At 40.5% G+C, this 20,759-nt stretch overlaps 1 protein-coding gene across 4 annotated transcripts in view; it reads left to right on the forward strand.

Moving 5' to 3' along the window:
• Positions 1-7,313: 7,313 nt before the first annotated feature.
• The window catches only part of UBAP1 (ubiquitin associated protein 1), a 71,235-nt gene continuing 57,789 nt past the window's right edge, over positions 7,314-20,759 (forward strand). The window contains exons 1-2 of one of the 4 annotated variants that reach the window (XM_070795012.1): positions 7,314-7,530; positions 7,820-7,903. In XM_070795012.1, the coding sequence (XP_070651113.1) occupies positions 7,867-7,903 (37 nt within the window). In that variant the 5' untranslated portion in view covers positions 7,314-7,530; positions 7,820-7,866. Of the gene's footprint in view, positions 7,531-7,819; positions 7,904-20,759 lie in introns of those variants that run through there. The other 3 variants (XM_019966436.2, XM_019966435.2, XM_070795011.1) reach the window with 3 other exon arrangements.

Consider the following 20,759-nt stretch of genomic DNA (forward strand, 5'->3'; position numbering starts at 1 on the left):
CACTGCCAGTGAGGCACTGGCAGAAAAGGGGGAAGGGAGAAGTCCCGGTGATTCTTCCTCTCTCTTGTAACTGGGAGTATTTCCCAGCAGGGCCTGCCATCCTTTGTAATACATGATTTCTACTTCCCATCCTTTCTTGGTTCCATGTCCTGCTGCCCATCTTCCTTCAGCTAAGTCCTGCCCCACCCCAGAGCCACTGTTGATAGCTCTGTGTGTATACTTTCAGTTTTTATATTTACTTACTTGTTCCGGCTGTGTTGAGTCATGTGTTAGTTGCGGCATGTGGGATCTTCATCGTGGCATGTTTTTTGTTGTGGTGCATGGTCTTAGTTACCCCAAAGCATGTGAGATCGTAGTTCCTTGCATTGGAAGAAGGAATCAAACTTATGTCCCTTGCACTGGAAGAAGGACCCTTAACCAGGGAATTCTCTCCTTTCAGATTTTAATCTAGGCATTTAATATCTATCTATATGTAGTTTTATTTTACAAAAATGAATACAATATGCATTATTCTGCAATTTGCTTTTTTAATTCCACAATGTATTGTGATAGTCACTGCCAAATAGCTCTACAAAAAATTTTCACCAATTTGTATTGTCATTATATAAATTGTATATACTTCTCCTCCTGCCTTCAATCTTTCCCAGCATGAGGGTCTTTTCTAATGAGTTGGCTCTTCGCATCAGGTGGCCAAAGTATTGGAGCTTCAGCTTCAACATCAGTTCTTCCAATGAATATTCAGGACTAATTTCCTTTAGCATTGCCTGGTTTGATCTCCATGCAGTCCAAGAGACTCTCAAGAGTCTTTTCCAACTCCACAGAACAAAAGCATCAATTCTTTGGCGCTCAATGTACATCATTATCTGTACACCTCTCTAATTTCCTTACTTAACCGTCTTTAGAGCATCTTTATAGACTCATGGCGCCTGGCACATAGTAGGACTTTGTCAATGTTGGATGTCTAAATGAATGAAAGAGTGTAGAGCTGCTTGTATGTCTTTCCTGTCTCTTCTCTTAAATGCCCCAAATCCTAGTGTATGAAGGGAGAGAGAAAGAAGAGGAAAAGCAGGAGGAATGCAAACTTGGTGCTGCTTGCCTGGAGTGCTCCTGCTAAGCCAACAGGTATGCTGGCACTGTGACGGAAAGACACAGGAGAGGAAAAGTAGAGGACTGGCACCCTGTTCACCATCTTCTGACCCCAGGTACTCATTGGATTACCATCGGAATCCACACTTGGAAACTGACAAGTATGAGTCACTCCTAGGAAGATTAAGAACTATTTGTTTTTCTAGAAAACTTCCCCACTTTCTTTCCATTTCTTTTTTTAAATATTCTTTTAAATTAAAAAATTAAAGTGTAGTTGATTTATGATGTTCTGTTAATTTCTTCTGTATGGGAAAGTGATTCAGTTTTTTATATATGGTTTTTCCAGTAGTCATGTATGGATGTGAGAGTTGGATGGTGAAGAAAGCTGAGCGCTGAAGAATTGATGCTTTTGACCTGTGGTGTTGGAGGAGACTCTTGAGAGTCCCTTGGACTGCAAGGAGATCCAACCAGTCCATCCTAAAGGAGATCAGTCCTGGATGTTCATTGGAAGGACCAATGTTGAAGCTGAAACTCCAATACTTTGGCCACCTCATGCGAAGAGTTGACTCATTGGAAAAGACCCTGATGCTGGGAAGGACTGGGGGCAGGAGGAGAAGGGGACGACAGAGGATGAGATGGCTGGATGGCATCACTGCCTCGATGGACATGGGTTTGGGTGAACTCCGGGAGTTTGTGATGGACAGGGAGGCCTGGCGTGCTGCAATTCATGGGGTCGCAGAGTCGGACATGACTGAGCAACTGAGCTGAACTGAACTGATATGTGTGTGTATATATATATATGTATATATACGTGTATATATACATATATATATACACATTCTTTTTTTGGTAATATGCTTTTTCACTATGGTTTATCATGGTAAACTGAATACAGTTCTCTATGCCTTTCCATTTCTTTTTTTAAAAGATTTATTATTTGTTGATTTTGGCTGTACTGGGTCTTCTTTGGTGTGTGAAGTTTTTCTCTAGTTTGGGCGAGTGGGCTGCTCTCCAGCTGTGATGTGCAGGCTGCTCATCGAAGTGGCTTCTCTCTGCAGAGCATAGGCTCTAGGTGTGTGGGCTTCAGTAGTTGTGGCGTAAGGGCCTAAGCTGCCCCACAGCATGTGGGGTCTTCCTGGACTAGGGATCAAACCTGTGCCCCTGCATTGGCAGGTGGATTCTTTTTTTCTTGTAAATACTTTTTACTTATTTGTTTATTTTTGACTGTGCTGGATCTTTGTTGCTGTCAGGCTTTTCTCTACTTGAGGCAAGTGGGGGCTATTCTTCGTTGCAGTGGGAGGGCTTTTCACTGCGGTGACTTCTCTGGTTGTGGAGCACAGGCTGTAGGGTGAGCAGGCTTCAGTAGTGCTGCACGTGGGCTCAGTAGTGGCAGCTTGCAGGGCGCTAGAGCACAGACTCAATAGTTGTAGCACACGAACTTAGTTGTTCCAAGGCATGTGGGATCTTCCTGGACCAGGAATCAAACTCGTGTTTCCTGCATTGTCCGGTGGATTCTTTACCATTGTACCACCACAGAAATCCCATTTTTCCATTTCTTAAGGATGAGTTGCCTCCATGGAGGCTGTGGGGACATGGCAGGCTTACTCAGGAGTAGGCGGTCACCGACTTGTGTGCATGCTATGTCGCTTCAGTCGTGTCCTACTCCTTGCGACCCTATGGACTGTAACCCTCCAGGCTCCTCTGTCCACAGGATTCTCCAGGCAAGAATATTGGAATACGTTGTCATGCCCTCCTTCAGGGAATCTTCCCAACCCAGGGATTGAACCCACAGTTCTTAAGTCTCCTGCATTGACAGGCAGGTTCTTTACCACTAGCACCACCTGGGAAGCCCTGGTTAGCTACTTGGTCCCCACTTAAAGCAAGAAGATAGAGAAGAAAAATTACTAGATCAGGAGACCAAGGCTGATGAGGAATCTCAGAAAGCCCCTGTCTGATGGAGGAGGTTTGTCTCTGGTCTGAGAGAGTCCTACTCTGAGAGGAGAGGCACACGCCCAGTCCTCCAGAGGGTTTTCCTTCCTAATCCTCCATGGCACCATGGTCTTCTCATTCCTTTTCTACTTCTTGCTACTACCTTTGCATCTCTCTTTATCTCCCCATGCCCTATTTGTCAATGTTCCAAAGGGTCCCAGTTCCAGAAATTTTAATTAATCTCATTTTCCATTCTTCTAGCCATACGTGCAAAAATTTGACTCAGGTCAAAAACTTTAAAAGTCATCCTTGAGTCTTCTGATTTTCTCACACTGTGCATCTAATCTGTGAGCAAATTCTTACAGCTTTACCTTCAAAATGTACCCATAACCTGACCATTTCTTATCACTTTCACTGCTATTGCCTCTCAGTCTACAGCACTGTCATTTCGTGCCTGGGCTACTGAAATAACCTCTAAGTGGTCTTTCTTCTTCTGTGCTTGTCCTTCTTTGGTTTATGCTCAGTCTTGTCACTAGAGTATCCTGATTAAAATTTTGATCATTTTCCTTTTCTGCTCAAAACTCTCCAATGGCTTTCAGCTTACTTAAAAAGCCAAAGTCCATAAAATGATCTACAAATCCCTATGTGATTTAGCCTCCTGTTACCTCTCTGCTTTCGGCTCCCATTATTCTCTTCATTGGTCACTCCATGCCAGCCACACTGGGTTGCTTATTGCTCCTAGAATATAGAAGGTGAGCTTTCATCTCAGGCCTTTGTACTGAGATGTACAAAGTACTTTGTACCTTGGCCTGGCATTTTGTCGTCCTAGGTATGTGCCTAACTCATTTCCTCACTTCCTTCAGGTCTTTTCTCAGATGCCATCTTTCCCTAGCCATCCTTTATACATTTCAATCCTGGATATTTTCTATCCCCTTTCCCTGCTTTATTCTTTGTAACAACTGTAACCATTATTATTATTATTTTCCTCTAAAATGTAAGATTTGTGAGAGCAGCGGTTTTTTTTGGGGGGGGTGCAGCAGGAAGTCTTTTTATATAATGTTGTAGCACCAGTGCATAGAACAATGCCTGGCATACTGCAGGCATTCAATAAATACTTGCTGGATAAATGAATGAAAAATTCATTTGTTTAAGGAGTACCACTATTCTATACCTATGTGCTCCTTATCTCCTTCCTGATTTCCAAGCTCACATTTCCTTCTGAGCGTCTGTCCAGAAAATCTGCCATCATCCTAATCTCAGTTTGGCCAGCTACACTCATTGTTATTTCCCTTGGTACTTCAATAAAAGTTAGGTCTTACTTCTGTTAATAAGACACCCCCAAAACTTGGCTCTTTCCTCTTCATGATTGCTGCTCCCATATAGAAGGTCTCTAAATCTTGTGAGTCTATTTCCCAAGTCTTGTTCCAGTTGATCTAGTCTTCATTCCCACTGTCTCTATTTTAGTCCAGGTGTAAGTATTTCACTAAATGTAGAAGTCTACCAGACTTTCTTGGTGGTCTAGTGGTTAAGAATCTACCTTCCAACACAGGGGACAAAGGTTCAATTACTGGTCAGGAAACTAAGATCCCCCAAGGCAAATGGCAACTAAGATTGGGCAACTGCAGAGTCCGCATGCCACAAAGAAAGATCCTATATTCTGTAACTAAGACCTGAAGCAACTAAAATGAATAAATAAATATTTGGGCTTCCTAGGTGGCTCAAGGGTAAAGAATCCATCTGCTAATGCAGGAGACACAGTAGACTTGGGTTTGATCCGTGGGTTGAGAAGATCGCCTAGAGGAGGAAATGGCAACACACTCCAGTATTTTTCCCTGGAAAATGCTATGGACAGAGGAGCCTGGAGGCTACAGTCCATGGGATCGCAAAAGAGCTGGACACGACTAAGCATGCAGGCACACAAAGAAGTCTACCTGGTAGTCTCCAATCCATTTTATTCACTGCTACCATGGCATCTGGTCCCATCACTTCATGGGAAATAGATGGGGAAAGAGTGGAAACAGTGTCAGACTTTACTTTTTTGGGCTCCAAAATCACTGCAGATGGTGACTGCAGCCATGAAATTAAAAGATGCTTACTCCTTGGAAGGAAAGTTATGACCAGCCTAGATAGCATATTCAAAAGCAGAGACATTACTTTGCCAACAAAGGTCTGTCTAGTCAAGGCTATGGTTTTTCCAGTAGTCGTGTACGGATGTGAGAGTTGGACTGTGAAGAAAGCTGAGCGCCGAAGAATTGATGCTTTTGAACTGTGGTGTTGGAGAAGACTCTTGAGAGTCCCTTGGACTGCAAGGAGATCCAACCAGTCCATTCTGAAGGAGATCAGTCCTGGGTATTCTTTGGAAGGACTGATGCTAAAGCTGAAACTCCAGTACTTTGGCCACCTCATGTGAAGAGTTGACTCACTGGAAAAGACTCTGATGCTGGGAGGAATTGGGGGCAGGAGGAGAAGGGGACGACAGAGGATGAGATGGCTGGATGGCATCACCAACTCGATGGACGTGAGTCTGAGTGAACTCCGGGAGTTGGTGATGGACAGGGAGGCCTGGTGTGCTGCGATTCATGGGGTCGCAAAGAGTCGGACACAACTGAGCGACTGAACTGAACTGAACCATTTAAATTCTCCTATTGAGGAGATTTGCTCAGATCACTGCTCTCTCCACAAGCCTTCTGTGGCTGTGTTTGAATTAAGTAGGTAAGTTGTCCAGAATTGATGATTTCCTATTCTCTGTTCATTTTGACTGCCCCCCTTCTGGAATACCCACCTTCTGTCAATAAAACTGCTGCACTCTTCAAAATACAATTAAATGCTCTGGAGTTCTAGAGAGAAAATAGGGCTAGAGAATTAGATACCAGAATGTATACATTCTTTACCTGTAGAACCAAGAAAGTGTAGAGATGTAAATCTTTCCTAACCCTTTAGCTAAAACTCATTTTTTTTCCAGAGCAACTGAAGCCACTGTCATTCTTTTTCTGGAGTTACTGTTTATGCTTCTATTTCTCCCACCAGCTAGGAACTTTTTGGAACATAGATTGATCTCATTCAGTTGTGAACATCCAGGCACCTGATTCTAGGACAGAGGAAGTAAAGGTTTGGGATTGGATTACCTGGTTTAAACCCACTGAATGTCAGAATTGGGGGGAGATTTATTAGAGGTCACCTTTCAACCCATTCATTTTGTTGCTGAAATTTGGCCTCTGATCACTAGTGCCTAACAGAAACAGGGAGACAGAGTTCTGGGTGAAGTAGAAAATAACAGCTTTATTGTTTTGTCAGGCAAAAGGGGCACAGTGGGCTTATGTCCTCAAGATTATGTGTCCCACCCTGGTGGGGGTAGTAAGGAGTTTTATTGCCTTCTAAGAAGTGGGGCGTGGTCAGTTTGTGGGCATTCTTATGATTGGATGGTGATGAGGTAATCAAAACCTTTTGGTTCCAACTTGTTTGGGGTCTATGAGCTTGTCTGTGTGCTTAGACGCTTCAGTTGTGTCTGACTCTCTGAGACCCCATGGACCATGGCCTGCCAGGCTTCTCTATCCATGGGATTCTCCAGGCAAGAATATTGGAGTGGGTTGCCATTTCCTTCTCGCTTGCCTATAATTAACTTCTTCCACTCGGTGGTGGTGGTGGTGTGGGGTGAGGGGCGGGGGTAGGGGCTTCAGTATCTGCAAGACAGCTTAAATGACAGCTCAGAATATTTTCTATAGTCCTTGAGGAAGAACTAAAGGTCCTCAACTTCGTTTAATGGCTAAAGTATTAGTTTGTAATGCTTAACTGTTTTCCTTTCCTTCTGTATTTTTTCCACTTGTCTGATTAAATTTATTCCTTGACTAAATTTTTCTACAGACAAAAGGCAGGAGGAGGACATGGGTAGAGGTCTGTTCTGAAAAGGCCTTATAGGATCCTGATCCCTTACAATTTATAAATTGGGAAAGTGAGGCCCAGAAAGGGTAGGACTTTGTACCAAGTCCATGACTCAGGATCTGAAGCCAGACATTCTGATCTAAGTTGGTCCCCTTGGAAAGCCTTTGTGCTTCTCTTTGAGATTCAGGGATCGCGGGCTTCCTCCTGGGAGGCTCTTCCAACCCCTACGCATTACCCTCTCGGTGACCCCCGCAGCTTTCCTCCAACCCTCTAGTGAGTCGGGTTCACTTGTTCAAATTGCAACCCTCCAGATACAAGCAGATGTTGACTCCTAGGGGAAATTAGCTACGTCACCATGACTCCTCCCATTGGCTCGAGGGGTGGGGCACGACGCCACGACGTCAGACGCCCAAAAGGGAGGAGCGGTGAGGGGAAGGAGGAGGGAAGTGGGACTTCAACATGGCGGCTGTGGTACTGGCGGTGACTACGGTGACGGTCTGGCCCGGGGCGGGCAGAGTTGGAGGTGGTAGTGTTCGCTCTTCCTAGGGGCCGTCAGGAGCTCAGCAGGGACCGAGCCAGGGAGGCCGGTCGGCGGCAGCACCTTTCGGCTTCTGGCACGGCGGCTGCGGCATTCAGGTGAGGGGGCCTCTCGCTCGGGGAGGTAGGAGAGGGGCGGAGTTGGGAGTGGGAGCCGGTACCGGGAGACGGATGGGGGAGGGACAGGGAGGAAGCTGGAGACGGAGTGGAATGAAGGAGCTGCAGCTCAGGGGGTGTGAAGGCCAAGAGCCAGGGATGGGTGACTTGGGAAGGATTCTGGGAGAAGGGACGGGGTGAGGGGACCAACATTGAAGGGGCGGAGGGCAGATGGGATGCGGAAAGATAAGTGAGTTCGGATTAAGGGGACTAATGTTCTGCTGGAAAATAGGCGCAGTACGTAGCTGTCTGGAACGAGAGCTCTGTGGGAAATAGAGGATGTCGGGGAGACCGAGGGACCTAGGTTTTAGTAAAGGTGAGTGATGGGGAGTTGAGGGTGAGCTGCGGACCTGAGATACAGATTTAGTTTTCTCTGAGGCGATGAGATTAGGGGGAAAGGGAGGAGACCAGACTCGGGGCTAGTGATCTTTGGGGATATATTCGACATTGCCTGGTCTTCTTGCTGCTTTTGTTTCTTGGGTAGAGACTTATCTGTCCAGTCCACCGGACTTCAGAAACAGTTCCTAATCTCTCTTGTGAAATATGAAGTTATAGTTCATTTATTTGATCTCTAATAGTGATCTCTGACCTTTGTGTTGTCTCCACACGTTTAAACTGTGGCTGGCCATAAAAATACATTTTATATTAAAGTGAGATAAAATTTTCAGAGTTTTTAAACTCCATGGAGTGTTGCAAAAACAGATTTGGTAGTTATCTGTTAAGTAGCCTTTGTTCTCACTCCACTTAATGGGGCTTCTTTCCTCAGTTCTAATTATCAGTGTTTTAGGATTTGAGTAGATTTGATAGATATTTCTCTTTAGAATTTTGCCAGATTTGATGATAAGAAAAACAGGGCACTTAGTCTTTAGTGATAGCCAGTTCTTTCTTGTAAGTGTCCCAAACTGAAAGTTAAAGTTTCTGTATTATTTTGTAGCAAAGAATGTAAAATGTCCGAGGTCTAAAAGAATTCCTTTGTCTACATTAACCTACTTTATAAAGTAGGATTTTTTTGGTGTGTTTTTATAGTAGGTTTTTATAAATTAAAGTTTTGTTTCTAATCCATCCTGTTCATTTGTGACTTATTCAATGTTTATTACTGCCTACTTTGTGTTGCATTAATAAGTCATAACTATGGAAATGGGAAAATTAATGTTTCTCTAGTGAGACTCTATCACTGTACAGCTTCATTGGAAGAAAAAATGTTTTTTTGGAAATGAAGACTAAGGAAGGAAATTATGTAAATATAAGAACTTCCTGGATTTTTCCATTGTGTAGTATTTGACTCAGTATTTCATCATAACATACTTTTTTTTTCATCATGACATATTTTTTGTATATCTGAAAGCTTTTCTTTTTCTTCTGAAGAAGACGGTATCCTGATATGATTGTATTACGTCTGTGACGAGTTCTCATCAGTAGTTGTTAGTTCCCATTTCTTGGGTTGGCAAATATCACTTTGTGTGACTTTTCTTTGATATCTCGACAATGGTAAGGTATTTAAAATGAGGATTCCTGAAGTTTAATTCAAATTTCTCTGAATTTTTTCAGCATTATAAATGTATCTTCATTACTGGAGTGTAGTTGTCAGTATTATACATTTTTCCTGTTATTTAATTATATTGTTGAATGTTTTGAGGTTTTTCCATATGTAGATTGTTTAAAGCATAACCATATTTTCCACAGACTTACCAAAACCAAAACCAAGCTACTATCTGGTCATCATTACAGGTAATTTTCTTCAGATAGCCTTTCTCAAGAAATGCAAAAGTTAGCATGCAGTACTGTAAGTATTAGGACTTCCCTGGTGGCCCATTGGTCAAGAATCTGCCTGCCAGTGCAGGAGGCGCTGGTTTGATCCCTGGGTGGGGTAGATTCCCTGGAGAAGAAAATGGCAACCCACTCCAGTATTCTTGCCTGGGAAATCTGTTGGACAGAGGAGCCTAAAGAGCTGCAGTCCAGGAGGTTGCAAAAGGATCGGACACAGCTTAGTGACTAAACAACCACCTCCACCATTAAGTATTAAATAAGCTTCTTAGAATCAAGAAAACCTTGAATTGAAGCTTGAAATCAATTGGATTTAGTTTCCCACATAGCATGAGAATCCTTACTTCTGTGTCGTGAAGATAACTGAAAATCTGTCCTCTTTTCCAGAATCTAATTTCTTATAGGAAAAGAGCCTTTCAGTTAGAGAAAGATGTAATCAGGGTGTTGCTTTTCATAGCACATGATGTCTTGTAGTATTTGAAAATAATTTGAATGTAAGAATATTATTTTCCTGTGAATTGAGAGTTAACATTTCAGATTTTAAAAATTTTAGATGATAGCTAGATTTACAGAGGGATAGGTGCTAACACTGGGTCTATATTAATGAGCTAGGCATTGTTAAACACTTTACATCATCTCACTTTTATTCCTATGATTTGTTTGGGTAGACAAAGATAGGCTTGCTTTTTAGGTATTGAGGAAACTGAGGATCAGAAAAGTTGAGTAACTTAAACTAAGGTTACTGCTCTAAATTCATTTAGTCCAATTTCAGTGCCCTTACTCTTACCTGTTAGCTCACATGGTAAAGCGTCTGCCTGCAATGTGGGAGACATGGGTTCAGTGCCTGGGTTGGGAAGATCCCCTGGAGAAGGAAATGCCAATCCACTCCAGTACTCTTGCCTGGAAAGTTCCATGGATGGAGGAGCCTGGTAGGCCACAGTTCATGTGATTGCAAAGAGTCGGACACGACTGAGCAACTTCACTGAACTTAACTGACTCTGTCTGTTACATCATTTTGCCCCTCTAACATGGTCACAGGGCCACTCCAATTCCTATGAAGTAAATTTAAACTATAAGCATGAGTTTTAAAAGTAATGCCATTTTAAACTACTTGTTCTCATTGAAATAGCGTTGGAATGATAAATAGTTCATTACAGTTTTAGTCACTTAAGATGTCATCAGTTCTAGGAGGAAATAAATACCTGAATATTTTGTACTTAACAAAATGAACTGTATAAACTGGGTAAAGGACTAAAAGTTTTTATAATTGCTGAGTCAGGTTAGACCTGGTTCATCAAGGGCCAAAATTTGTATTTGGCAGTAATCCACTTGTGTTCTCAGAATTTGGATTGGTCATTGTCAGTTGCTTAACGCTTACTAAACACTTCCAGTGTTTGACTCACTGAGTTGGTTTATGGTATTTGTGAATCTTGTGGTTTACTGAGTCGAGAGCCAGCAGTGTGTGTTTTGGTTGCTTCACTTCCTCCCCAGCACTTGATATTGTCAGACTTTTAAATTTTTTTCTAATCTTTTGGGTTTGGAAGATTTGGGTATCTACTTTGTTTTATTAGCATTTCCTGAAGTTGAGCATCTTTTTGTATGTTCATTAGCCATTTGTATTTTTCTGATATGTATGTTAAGTTCTCTGCCTGTTTTTGAGTCTTCTTTTTTTTCTGATCGATTTTTGTATTTTGTATACTATGTATTTTGTATACTTTATGTATTTTGTATACTAATTATTTGTTAATTTATGGTTTGCAGATATTCTCTCCCAGTTTTTAACTTGTCTTACCATCTCTTCATAGTCTTTTGATGAGAAAAGTTCATGATTTTAATGAACTGAATGAACTTTTCAGACTTTTATGCTTTTTGTATCATATTTAGGAAGTCCTCTTCTGCTAGGCATGTTATTTTAATAAGTACTAAAGTTTATGTGTCATGTGGCATCTAATCTGACATTTAATACCAATATTTACTTGATGAGAAAGGCCAACTTCTCAGGAGTTGTGCTCATATTGTATTTGGAGTTTTAAGAACCAGAGGGTTTTTTTTAAAATTATTTTTTATTTAAAAAATATTTATTTATTTGGCTGTGTGGCATGGAGGATATTAGTTCTCTGATCAGGGATTGAACCCATGCCCCCTCCAGTGGAAGCTTTGTATCCTAACTGCTGGACTGCAAGGGAAATCCCAGGCCAGAGGGTTTTAAAAGGATTTTAAAAGCAACCTGAATTGTACACACAGGTTATGTATATTTCCCCAAGCTGGGAAACATAACAGGTTTGTGAATGATGTATACATTTTATTGGGATTCCTAGGTGGCACTTGTGGTAAAGAACTGCCTGCCTGCAGTAGATGTAAGAGAGTCGGGTTTAGTTCCTGGCTTGGGAAGATCCCCTGGAGGAGAGCATAGCAACCCACTCCAGTATTCTTGCCTGGAGAATCCCTTGGACAGAGGAACCTGGCTGGCTACAGTCTGTAGGGTCGCAGAGAGTCAGACACGACTGAAGCAACTTAGTGAACACATACGTTTTACTAAATGTTAACCATGTGGTTTGACAGTGAGAGAGTTTTCTTGTGTGAACAGTTCATAATGAGTCACTTATTCTGAGCAGAAGGATTTCTACTAAGATATGTTCAGAAAGATTTTTTGATGTCTAGTCTGTCTAGTGTTGGGTTTTATCAAGAATAATTGTGAATTGTTAAAGGGCTGATTTGGAAACATTTTGGAAGAGTTTTTTTGTCTTTATTTTCAAGTAATATAATATTATATATTTAGGTGGAATGTAATTACATGGTTAAACAGAAATATGTACATTTTCACAGTTAACAAGTTGTTTATGTGGAGGGTATTTTTTTGGGAGGTGGGATTAGTATCATATGTTTATGGTATTTAAATTTCATGAGATACTTTTAAAAGAATGAAATAACTCTTGTTAGTATTGGAGAAACTATTTAAAGTTATGATTTATGACGGGAAATTCCCTGGTGGTCCAGTGGTTAGGACTCTGTGCTTTCACTGCTGAGGGCTCAGATTCAGCCCTGTCAGGAAACTAAGATCCTGCAAGCCGTGCAGCACGACCAAAAAAAAAGTTACGATGAAAATCGCAAATCGGCTAGAACGTATGTGATGGAGGATATAGTTTTTCTATTTTGTTTTTTAAACTCTGCCCAGTTCTTTAGGCTGTGTCTCTTATCCACATTAAACTCTTACCTGTTAGGTTATTTTTATTAAAATCTTGAGGGATTTGAATTTCTCTTTTGTGTATTTAAACCTCTTAAAAACTTTTTTTCTTTTCATGAGAAGGAACTGTTCTTCTAGGGAGTTGGATGTCCTGATCCTGGCAAAGATCACGTGGAAATATAAAACATCCACTAGGCTTTAATTGTACTGCAAATACTGTATAGTGATATACAGTACACCTTTGATATTTGTGAAAGCTATTTCCCTAGATTTTTGAGAGTCCTTGCATAAATACCATACTTTAGAATGTCCCTCATAGTTCATAGAAAAGTATAATAGAAAATTTTTACTTACCTTCAGGTTTGATGGGTAAATAGATAAGAAAAACAAACTTAAAGATCTTGATGCTAAATTCCATCTTTGGCTACCTTTAATTCTCAGTCTTTTACTGTTCGTTGGGATAGGCTGGATGGCCTATCCCTAACCTTTATTAATTTATTAATAACCTTTGTTAAATAATAACCTTTATTAATTTATTAATAAATTAACCTTTATTAACCCTTTGGAAACTCAAGGTCAGACTGGCTTTGCTTCTTTTGTGCTACATCTCATCATGGTATTAGTCCCAGGCAGAGTTCATATCCTCTTTCTCATTTCTTCCTTCATTGGTAAGAATGAGATCTTCCTAATCCTAATATCTTCCTGTAGTTGTGAGTGTTAATATTTCCTTTTAGAGTTCATTGGGGAAGGATATGGGCAGTAGCTTCCTTTTTTCCTCCTTCTGGTAGATTATACCTTATTCCACGCCATGTATGATAAATGATTCCTTTCTGTGGGTGGAATTCAAAGTCCAATGTTAGATTACAAATTATTATGTGGAGTGGATTTTAGAGCTTCCCTGATAGCTCAGTTGGTAAAGAATCCGCCTGCCATGTCGGAGACCCCTGTTTGATTCCTGGTTTGGAAAGATCCACTGGAGAAGGGAAAGACTAGCCTGGCGTGCTGCGATTCATGGGGTCGCAAAGAGTCGGACACAACTGAGCGACTGAACTGAACTGAAACACTCCAATATTCTGGCCTGGAAAATTCCATGGACTGTATAGCAAAGAATGGGACATGACTGAGTGACTTTCACTTTGACTTCACTTTCATGTGGAGTGGGTTTTAGGGGTAGCTAGTGAAATCTCAAAAAATTTTCTTCCATCAAAGGTTATTCTATTTCCAAGTGATAATAACAATAGGAAACCAACCAACCTACCACAAATTTTGTTCTGAAATACTTCAAAATCACTGAAGGTCTTGAATTGTTTATTGTTTATTGTTATTCATTCATTCAAATGTCCCATCCATTTTCTAAAACAGGAAATTCCACCTAGTTCTTATAATTTAATAGGGAATCTAACTTCATCCTTGTAGTAGGTAGTTTTTATAATAATATTTCACTTACCTGGCTTATTCAGAGATCTCAGCGTTTTATATAAGCAGAATTTAAAGATAATGGAACATTTCTTCTTTGAAAGCCCATATTAAAATTATTGGAAGATTATTAAATGAGTCTTTTATAAATGTAATTATATAATGCAGCCAGTAATAATGTATGACTTACTCTATAACAACATAAGTCTTACTCCAAATGTCTCTAGGAAGCTATACATTTTGAGTTATGTTTTAAAAAAAAATGGTTTAGTCTGTATGTATTGCTGACAGTGTCTAGTGAAAGAGTACATGTTACGGTAACAGGCTTATTTTATTTAGTGGGTAAGAAATTATATTTAGGCAGAATTCTAGTTTGAAATGTTCTTGATCTGTCCAATATGATAGCCACATAGACAGTGGATATGTAAAACATTTTTATCGTTGTGAAAAGTTCTTTTAAACTGTTCTTGATCCTTGTTAAATTTTATTGTTCATGTAGATCATCTGGAGATTGTGGTAAAATGTAGATTCTGATTCTGGGTAGGTTTATGATTGTACATTTTTAAAGAAATTCTCAGGTTATGTTGTGGCCCAAGGATCATACTTTCAGTAGTAAACTTTTGAATTTACTATAATGTGAGGTTGATTTGGGACTTTTTATGAGATTTTTTTAAAAAATTTAATTTATTATAAGCTTTTTAATTAGTGTCTTTTGCCTGGAGAGATTATATTGCAATGATCAGAACTATAGAGTGAGTTTAAAGGTCTAAAGTTGTAGTTCAGGTTTCCTTTTTAAAAACTAATCATCTCTTTCAGACTTGAACTTTTTAGTTTGTGAAACAAGAATAGGAATACTTACTTATATCTCATAGAATGTAAGGTTTGGATAAGATGATGTATGTGATGGTATTTTCAAAACTAAGTAAGACTTCAACATACAGTTTTGAAAATTACGTAAAGTTTTTAACATGTGCTTCATTACAAGCATAATACCTTTTCACTGTCAGCTAATATCCTTATTTTCTAAAGGTAATGTACTACATTTTATCCAGCGATTCTCAGTAAGTTTTATTTATTCTTTTATGTTTGTTGCTGCTAAGTTGCTTCAGTCGTGTCCGACTCTGTGTGATCCCATAGACGGCAGCCCAGCAGGCTTCTCCGTCCCTGGGACTCTCCAGGCAAGAACACCGGAGTGGGTTGCCATTCCCTTCTCCAATGCATGAAAGTGGAAAGTGAAAGTGAAGTTGCTCAGTTGTGTCAGACTCTTAGCGACCCCATGGACTGCAGCCTACCAGGCTCCTCCATCTATGGGATTTTCCAGGCAACAGTACTGGAGTGGTGTGCCATTGTCTTTTTGCATTTTTCTTTTAATAGTCTATCTATTTGTTTAATTTTTGGCTGTGCTGGGTCTTTGTTGTTGTGCGTGGACTTTTCTCTGGTTGTGGCTAGTGGGGGCTGCTCCTTAATTGTGGTGCGAGGGCTTTTTGTTGCAGTGACTTCTGTTGTAGAGCACGGGCTTCAGTAGTTGTGGCACATGGGCTTAGTTGCCTCATGGCGTGTGGAATTTTCCCAGACCAGGGATTGAATCTGCGTCCCCTGCATTGGCAGGCGGTTCCCAACCTGGACCACCAGAGAACGTCCCCCATTAGAATTAATTTCAGTGAGGTGTTCTGTCCTGTTATAGCTGCCACTTAGAGAAGTGTGTGTGTGTTTGTGTGTGTGTTCAGTCACTAAGTCATATCTGACTCTTTGTGACCTCATGGACTGCAGCACAACAGGCCTCCCTGTCCTTCACCATTTCCTTAAGTTTGACCAAGTTCATGTCCATTGCATCGGTGATGCCATCCAGCCATCTCATCCTCTGGCATCCTCTTCTCCTGCCCTCAATCTTTCCCAGCATCAGGGACTTTTCCAGTGAGTCGGCTCTTTGTATCAGGTGGCCAAGTATTGGAGCTTCAGCTTCAGCATCAGTTGTTCCACCTCTCACGTCTGTATATGACTACTGGAAGAACCATAGCTTTGACTGTATGAACCTTTGTGGGCAAAGTACTTAGAGAAGTATCTGGCAGTAATAGTAGGTACACCTTAAACAGATGTTGAATGAATGAGACATATAAGTCTGAGAAATTAATTGCCTTTTCTTGTGACCATGCAGGGATATTTTTTTAAATCAACAGAAGTTGATTGGGAACCAGCTTTAAGGGGGGAACAAAGGGTCAGGAAGATTCCCTGGAGAAGGAAATGATTCCCCACTCCAGTTTTTGCCTGGAGAATCCCAAGAACAGAGGAGTCTGGCAGGCTACAGTCCATGAGGTTGCAAAGTCAGACATGACTGACTAACACACACACACACAAAAGTAATTATATAGCTAGTTTTTCCATTAGAGGGGAAAAATGAAAGCCAGATAACATACCTCTTCACTTTAGAATTCTATTTGCATATTCCTGTGTTTTCTTACTGTGCTCTTTTGACTCGTTTTAGTTAATTGTGTACAATTTCTTGTGGGTATCCTTTTAACAAGATTTAACAACATTTTTGCCGTGTGATTTATTTTCAGAAATATTTTAAAGTTAAATTATAGTCATTTTACACTAGAATATTATGTAACTTTAAAAAAAAAAATGAGGACATTTTTCTTCATAAATACACTACTGTTAACCATGCCCAACCATCTATGGTAAACAATGTTTCTTTTTTTTTTCCTTTGGCCACGCCACACAGCTTGTGGGATCTTAGTTCCCTGACCAGGGATTGAACCTGGGCCATGGCAGTGAAAGTGCTGAGTCCCAACCACTGGACCCCCGGGGAACTCCCAACAATAATTTCATATTATCATATTATATCAGTACTTACTCACATTTCCTCACTTGTCCCCTAAATGTCTTTTATGAGTTCACAGTGCAATTCTGACACTACCTAGAATTAGGTTAATGGGCTTCCCTGGTTGCACAGTGGTAAAGAATCCACCTGCCAATGCAGGAGATGTGGGTTTGATCCCTGGGTTGGGAAGATCCCTTGGTGGAGGTAATGGCAACCTGCTCTAGTATCCTTGCCTGAAAAGTTCCATGGACAGAGGAGCTTGGCAGGCTACAGTCCAGAGGGTTGCAGAGTCGGACATGACTGAGGGACTAAGCACTCATGCGTGCACACATGCACACAAGTTAAAGGCATAGTTATTCAGAAGACTGGCCACAGATACCAGCCACAAGCTCAAGGGTTCCCAGAACATCTTGAAACAACTTGCTCCAAATTTGGAGGTTCCCACACAGCCCTCAGGTTAGATAATGTGCTACAATGCCTTACAGAACTCAGAAGAGTGCTATATTTATGATTACAGATTTGTTACAGCAAAAAGTATACAAATCAGAACTAGTCAGAAGATGCCATAGGGTGAAACCTGGGAAGGTCAGAAACATGCAAATACTCTCCTGGTGGAATCAGGATGTGTCACCCTCCTGACACATCATCATGTCACCAGATCCACAGAATATTGTTAACCAGGAAGCTCAGCAGAGTTTGTGTCCAGATTTCATTTTATTGACTTATTACATAGGCATGATTCATTGGCCACAAGGTTGAATTTGATCTCCAGCCCTCCTCTTCCCCTCCCTCAAGGTTGAACATATTACATGGCTTAAAATCTTTCCCTTCTAAAAAAAAAAAAAAAAATCACATGATTTGTCTTTCTGGTATGGTCATCTTCTGTCCCTTAAGTCATCTTGTTAGCATAAACTATCAAGTATGGTCTGGGGCCCACCAAGAAAAACAAAGATTTTTGTATCACTTGGGAAATTCCAAGGATTTAGAGGATACCTCCAAGAACCAGGGGCTTCCCTTGTGGTTCAGCTGGTAAAGAATCTGCCTGCAATGCTGGAGACCTGGGTTCGATCCCTGGATTGGGAGGATCCCCTGGAGAAGGGAAAGGCTACCCACTCCAGTGTTCTGGCCTGGAGAATTCCATAGACTGTATAGTCCATGGGGTCGTCGAGAGTTGGACACTACTGAGCGACTTTCACTTTGACTTCCCAGAACCAGAGACAAAGGCTAACCAAATTCTTTATTGTACAAAATGGTTTGTTCAGTCCTAGGTCCAATAAAACCACTTTAAAAATATCTTAGGCTTCCTTTTTATTTTTTCAGTATTATGGGAATTTTAAAGTGTATCAGAGAGTAAGGAGAAAGTGTAATGAACTCCCATGTGCCCATTGCCCAGCTTGCACAAAAATCAACATTTGACTCATCTTTTTCAAGTCTTTTCTCCTCCCTTTTTTGGGGATTGGGAAGTCCCTGAAATATTTTAAAGCAAATCTCAAACTTTCCTATAAATACATTATTATGTGTTTCTAACTGATAAAACAGTTAACTTTCTTTAAAAAATATAATTATCATGCTATTATCTAATAATTATTAGTAATTCCTTAATATAATTCAATAACCATCTTATATGAAAATTTCTCTTATTGTCTTAGAAGTGTCACTTTACAGATAGTTTGTTCCATTCACAACTCAGGTCAGGTCCATACTTATCACTTATTTGGTTTTCAGGTCTGTTAAGTCTCTTCTGTGATATGGTAATTATCACCTTTTCATTGGAGAAACCAGGCTATTTGTCCTGAAGGTATTCCAAATTTAGGATTTGTCTGTGTGTTCTTGTGTTGTCTTTTTTGCTTGCTCCTCTAATTCTTGTAAAGAAAGGGTTCGAAGCTTGATTTAATTCATGTTTCTGTTGTTTGGTGGTAGCAGCCATCATAGAAGTGGTGCTGTGTCCTTCTTTTTACATCCCATCAGGAGGTACATAATGAATGGTTGTCCCACTTTTTGTGATTCTAGTTATATTCAGATGGTGTCAGCCCCATCCTATTATAAAGCTCCCTGTTAATCTTTACCTAATAATTTAACATCCAGTGATGATACTTGAATCAATTATATAATTAGAAGTTATGAACTTGTATCATCACGCTGTTTTTTTCACATTTATGTTTATGAGGTGCCATTCTTCTATAAAGAAGAGCTTTCCCTCATAAGCAGGGTTATCCTGAAGTGTAGTTCCTACTGGAAAGGAATGAGGAATGCTTAATTCTTTTCTTTTAATTACCAATTTCAAAGTTGGTATAATAGTCATCTCTTAATAGTAGTAGGTTATTTGTGGTTTGTTTTTCTTTCTGATGGTTTTCTATGGATCTTTGAATATCATCATAGACTTGTGGCTTTATAATGTGTGTTTAAACCAATTATAGTCATTATTTTTGATGTGCAAGTTTTTAAAAATTTGGTAGCCTTTTGATATAACCTGTACATCTTTGGAAATTTTCTTATTTTCATGTACAACAGATGGCCCAGGTTTATCTTATAAGTTCTTTATCCATATTTGAAAGCAACCATTTCTTAGTGTAGACATACAGATGGCCATCAGGCACATGAAAAGATGCTCGACATTACTAATCATCAGGGAAATGCAAATCAAAACCACAGTGAAATATTACCTCACACCTCTCAGAATGGCAATTATCAAAAAGTCAACAAATAACAAGTGTTGGCGAGGATGTGGAGAAAAGGGAGCCCTCATGCACTGTTGGTAGTAATATAAATTGTTGCAGCCACTATGGAAAACAGTGTAGAGATTCCCCCCAAAATTAAAAATTGAACTACCATCAGTTCAGTCGCTCAGTCGTGTCTGACTCTTCGCGACCCCATGAATCGCAGCATGCCAGGCCTCCCTGTCCATCACAAACTCCCGGAGTTCACTCAGACTCACATCCGTCGAGTAGTTGATGCCATCCAGCCATCTCATCCTCTGTCGTCCCCTTCTCCTCCTGCCCCCAATCCCTCCCAGCATCAGAGTCTTTTCCAGTGAGTCAACTCTTTGCATGAGGTGGCCAAAGTATTGGAGTTTCAGCTTCAACATCAGTCCTTCCAAAGAACACCCAGGACTGATCTCCTTTAGAATGGACTGGTTGAACTACCATATGATTCAGCAATTCCAGTCCTGAATATTTATCCAAAGAAAGCAAAAACAGTAATTAGAAAAGATACATGCATCCCTGTGTTAATTGCTGCTTTATTTACAATAGCTGAGATATGGAAGTAACCCAGGTGTCCATCAACAGATGAATGGTATGTAGCATACATGTATACATATAAATACGTATATAAAATGAAATACTGCTGCTGCTGCTAAGTCGCTTCAGTCGTGTCCGACTCTGCGAGACCCCATAGACGGCAGCCCACCAGGCTCCCCCGTCCCTGGGATTCTCCAGGCAAGAACACTGGAGTGGGTTGCCATTTCCTTCTCCAGTGCATGAAGTGAATAGTGAAAGCGAAGTCGCTCAGTCATGTCCGACTCTTAGCAACTCCATAGACGGCAGCCTACCAGGCTCCTCTGTCCCTGGGATTTTCCAGGCAAGAGTACTGGAGTGGGTTGCCATTGCCTTCTCCAAAATGAAATACTACTCAGTCATAAAAAAGAGTGAAACCTTGCCATTTGTAACAACATGGATGAACCTAGAGGATATTATGCTAGGTGAAATAAATCAGACAATGACAAATAATCTATGGTTTCACTTATCTGAAATCTAAAACACAGAACGAATGATCAAACATAACAAAACAGAAACTATAGATACAGAGAACAAATAGATGGTGGTTGTAAATGAGTTATGAGGATGAAAGGTACAGTGTGGGGTACATAGTCGGTAGCAGTATAGTGACATGACATATAGCTAGATTTATCATAGTGATCATTTTGAAATGTATGGAAATACCGATCACTGTGTGTGTAACAGGAACTAACATAGTGTTGTAGGTCAA

Source organism: Bos indicus, chromosome 8, assembly GCF_029378745.1.
Source record: "Bos indicus isolate NIAB-ARS_2022 breed Sahiwal x Tharparkar chromosome 8, NIAB-ARS_B.indTharparkar_mat_pri_1.0, whole genome shotgun sequence".
Taxonomy (NCBI): Eukaryota; Metazoa; Chordata; class Mammalia; order Artiodactyla; family Bovidae; genus Bos; species Bos indicus.